This window comes from Helobdella robusta (genome assembly GCF_000326865.2).
Source record: "Helobdella robusta unplaced genomic scaffold HELROscaffold_108, whole genome shotgun sequence".
Classification (NCBI taxonomy): Eukaryota; Metazoa; Annelida; class Clitellata; order Rhynchobdellida; family Glossiphoniidae; genus Helobdella; species Helobdella robusta.
In genome coordinates, this window is record NW_008703610.1 from 1 (window position 1) to 4,669 (window position 4,669).

The 4,669-nt window shown below is 34.4% G+C and overlaps 1 protein-coding gene across 1 annotated transcript in view; it reads left to right on the forward strand.

Moving 5' to 3' along the window:
- Window positions 1-596: 596 nt before the first annotated feature.
- HELRODRAFT_183449 (hypothetical protein) overlaps window positions 597-4,669 on the forward strand; it is a gene marked incomplete at both ends in the record, with an annotated part of 6,670 nt that continues 2,597 nt past the window's right edge. The window contains 5 exons of the mRNA XM_009012484.1: window positions 597-675; window positions 2,540-2,584; window positions 3,234-3,321; window positions 3,571-4,195; window positions 4,511-4,630. Of these exons, the coding sequence (XP_009010732.1) occupies window positions 597-675; window positions 2,540-2,584; window positions 3,234-3,321; window positions 3,571-4,195; window positions 4,511-4,630 (957 nt within the window). The remainder of the gene's footprint in view (window positions 676-2,539; window positions 2,585-3,233; window positions 3,322-3,570; window positions 4,196-4,510; window positions 4,631-4,669) is intronic.

A 4,669-nucleotide genomic window follows, 5' to 3' on the forward strand; every position in this document is an offset into this window, starting at 1 on the left:
AAAAAACTGTGGCATCCATCATACAACATCTACGCAGGCAGATGTATATGTTTGTTTCTCTATATACATACACAATATACATCGTTTGTATTGTTTTTGTATCTATGTTTGTACAGGTTTGTATGTGTGTTTGTATGTGTGTAAGGATATATAAATACATGTACGTGTCTGTATATGTCGGTGTGTGTTTATGTATGTATCTGTGTGTTTGTATGTGTATGTATGTGTATGTATGCGCGCGTGTTTGTATGTTAGTATGCAAAGTAGTCAACTGTCTCTAATGTTGATTTGTATGTTTCCTCCATAGAGTTTTGCATGTTTGAATGTCTGACAAATTATTTGTATTAAGAATTTTTACATTTTTTCTCAGTTTTTTGTTAAATGTTTTTGTTTGTTTGTATATTTGTTTGTATGTTTGTATGCTTGTGCGTGTATGTTGGTATGTTTTATTTATGTAAACATTTTTGTTTGAAAACGCATATACATATGCCTATACAGACAAAAATGTAAACAAACATAAACTTACAAACATAAACACACAAACAAAAACATAAACACACAAATATACAAACATACAAACAAACAAACAAACAAACATGCGAACAAACACGTTCACAGTAAGTTTGTATGTTTTCTGGATACACGTTGATGAATGGTTGGTTCAGCTTATCGATGGTTTGCAACGACCAACAAAAAAAAACTAAGCTACAAATTATACAGTGTATGTGTGTGTATGTTTGTTTGTATGTTTGTATGTTTTTTTGTTTGTATATTTTTAGTTTGTATGTTTTTTTTGTTTCTATGTTTTTTAGGTTGAGATGAATGCGTGCATTTGTTTTTAACTGTCTTAAAGATATTTGACCAAAAAAAACTAATATAAATTTTTCATTTGTAGAATCAATGAATATTCATTTTGTCGTTCATTCATTCGCTCACTTGCTCGTTAATTCGATCACTCATCCATCTATTGGTTTGTTCATTCACACTTTTGTATCTTTGGTATTTGTATCATTCGACACGCAAACAAGTTTCGTGTGAACATAAAAACATACATACGTTTGTATAAAAATATATGTATGTGTATATTTTGTATGTTTTCTTGGCACGCATGTTGTATGAATGGCTCATGTGAGCATGCAGTAGAATGTTTCGTGAACTAGTTATGAGTGCATGTTGGTATGATATTGCCCGAATACAAGTGAATTGTTTGTATGTACAATACATATATGCGTGAGTATGGTTAGTATGTTTGAGATTGAATGATTTCTCGGTTAGTTTGGTTTGGTTTGGTATAGAAAAGTTTTGACCAATGCCACAGAGTTCTTGATCGGTTTCTGCAGCTTTTACGCGTAGTCTTTTAACTGGTTGCTGGGTTAGGGTAAGGGTCAGTTTGAATTCAATAGTTTGAATATTGTTTGGCGCTTTTCTTGGGATTTCCTTTTTCTCTTGCTGTAGTTACAAGTAGTAGTAGTAGTAGAAGTAGTAGTAGTAGTAGCAGTGGTGATAGTAGTAGTAGTAGTGTTTTTATTATTTTTATTTGTCCAACATTTTTAAGCATTGCTTTATATTCAGTGTGCAGATTATCGCCATTCATTTAAGCCGCGAATTAGCTATTTCAAACATTCATCCATCCGTCTAGTCATTTGTTTGCTAGTTCGTTTGTTCATTCGTTCTTTCATTCATCCATTTATTCATTTATTCATTCATTCATTTGTTTGTTTTTCTGTTCGTCCTTTAATTTATCTCATTTGTTCACTTGTTCATTTTGTAGTTTGTCAATTATTCAATCAATCATTCATTTAAATCTTTATTCATCTATCTATACTTTTATTCATTCATTCATTCATTCATTCATTTATTCATTCATTCATTCATTCATTCATTCATTCATTCATTCATTCATTCATTCACTAATTCATTCATTCATTCATTCATTCATTCATTCATTCATTCATTCATTCATTCATTCATTCACTCACTCACTCACTCACTCACTCACTCATTCATTCATTCACTCATTCATTCACTCATTCATTCATTCATTCATTCATTCATTCATTCATTCATTCACTCATTCATTCATTCATTCATTCAGTCGTTGATGCGTTTAGGCGTTCATTCATTTACATATTTTTTCATCCATCCGTCCATCCATTCATCTGTATACTCGTAAATATTCATATATACATATTCAGAGAGCAATTCCTGTCCGAAGAACAACGATGAATGGAGTAAAACAACAATGAATGAATGAATGAACGAACAAACGAACAAACGAACGAATGAACGAATGAATGAATAAATGAATGAATTAATAAACAAATGAACGATTGAATAAATGAACGAATTGATGTATGAACAAACACAAATAACCTAGTAAATGAATGAATATTCATGTCACACCACACACACACACACACACACACACACACACACACATGCACACACACACACACACTACCAACACACACACACACACACACACACTACCAACACACACACACACACACACACACACACACTACACTCCATATTTAAGTAATATTTCAAGGAAACTCTCCAAGGGCTGGCGTAGCCTGTCATGGTAAATATATTATAAAGTCCCATTACTATTACTACTAGTAGTAGTAGTGGTGGTAGTAGAAGCAGTAGCCACAGTAGCAGCAAAAAAGTAGGTGTAGCCACGGAAGTGGCATTCGTAGCGACGATTTACTGAAAGTTTTTCATTTATTACTTCTACTAAGAATGATACTTCTACTAACACAACTCAAATTCGTCAAACTACTACTACTACTACTACTACGACGACTACTACTACTGCTACTATTATTACTACTGCTACTACTACTACTACTACTACTGCTACTACTACTAATACCAGCGTCAAAGAAGCGATAAACATATCGTAAATATTTATAGACATTCCTTGAGATAAAAACATTTCATTTTTTTTTCAGTAAATTTAAAAGGCACATTTGGACCACATATATATGGATTCTGTAACTGAATATATTCATTATCATCATCTTCATCATCATCTTCATCATCACCACCACCACCATCATCATCATCTTCATCATCACCACCACCACCATCATCAACTTTGTCGTCATCATCACGGCAGCCATCATCGTCGATATTTCTAACTTCATCATCATCTTCATCATCATCTTCATCATCATTTTCATCATCATTTTCATCATCATCTTCCTCATCATCATCTTCATCTTCAGGTCCGAATTCTTCTCAGAGACGTAGGGGGAGGCAAACTTACAGCAGATACCAGACATTAGAGCTGGAAAAGGAGTTTCAATTCAATAGGTTATAATGATGACGACGATGATGATGACAATGATGAGAATGATGATGATGACGACGATGATGAAGTTGACAACCATATCTTAAAACAACTCGCAAACATGTGTAGATTTAAAATTCAACACACACACAAAATATAACCAAAGGACACACAACAGCGGCTTTAAACAAACATACGCTCACATACAAACACACAGGCAAACAAACAAAACACGCGCATACACACACACATACATACACACACATTTACAGATATCTAACCAGAAAACGCCGAATAGAGATTGCCCACTCACTCTGCCTGACTGAGAGACAGATCAAAATCTGGTTCCAGAACAGACGCATGAAATCGAAAAAAGAGATTCAACAGATTAGAGAACTGAACGAGATCGGTGGCGTCATCTGTAGCGGCACCAACCACAGCAGCAGCAGCAGCATGCCCACTCAGCTACCGAATATTTTTAACGGTTCAATGCCGAATGTCGTCGGTATGGACCGTATGAATACCAGTCTGAACTTCAATGCCGCCTTCCATGCGGTTAGCGGTTCCGGTTTGAGTAACTGTAACATCGCTGGCGGTTTCGGTGCTGTTGGTAGTGGCGGGAAAACTACAAAAGGCGGGAAATCCAAAAACGCTAAAAATGGCAGCAACAACAACAATAACAACAACAACAATGACAGTAATAATGTTGTTGTTAATGGTTTTGCTGGAGCTGATGGTTGTTGTCTTAATATCGCTCACTCGCCACAAAATGGCGGCATCACTGCCGTGGGATGTTTATCTACAAAGAATAATAATTTCATCAACGTCACCAAAAACAATAATAATAATAATAACAATAATAATAATAATAATAATCCCATTAAGAACTTCAATACCGTTAGCAACAAATGCACAAATAACGCTGTTTTTCTAAACAACAGCAACAACAACAACAACAATAATGATAACAAACAATTGATGAGTAATTATTGTAGCATCAACAACATTTGTAATAACAACAACGTCAACTTTTACAACAACAACAACAACATGTTTTCTGGTTGTAGCAACAACAACATTATCAACAACAACACACTTTTATCAACAACCACAACGGCAACATCAGCAACACTTGCAACAACAACAACAACAACAAAACAACTTTGTATTAATAGCTCTAGCATAGATCATTCAATGTTTGAACTACAAAAGAGGCACAACATTAACAACAACAACCTCGTCATGAACAACAACATCAACAACAATAACAACAATCTCAACATCGTCATAAATAACAACATTATCAACAACAACCTCAACAACAGCAACAAAGTCAGTAGCATTGAAAACAACAACGCGAACAACAACAAC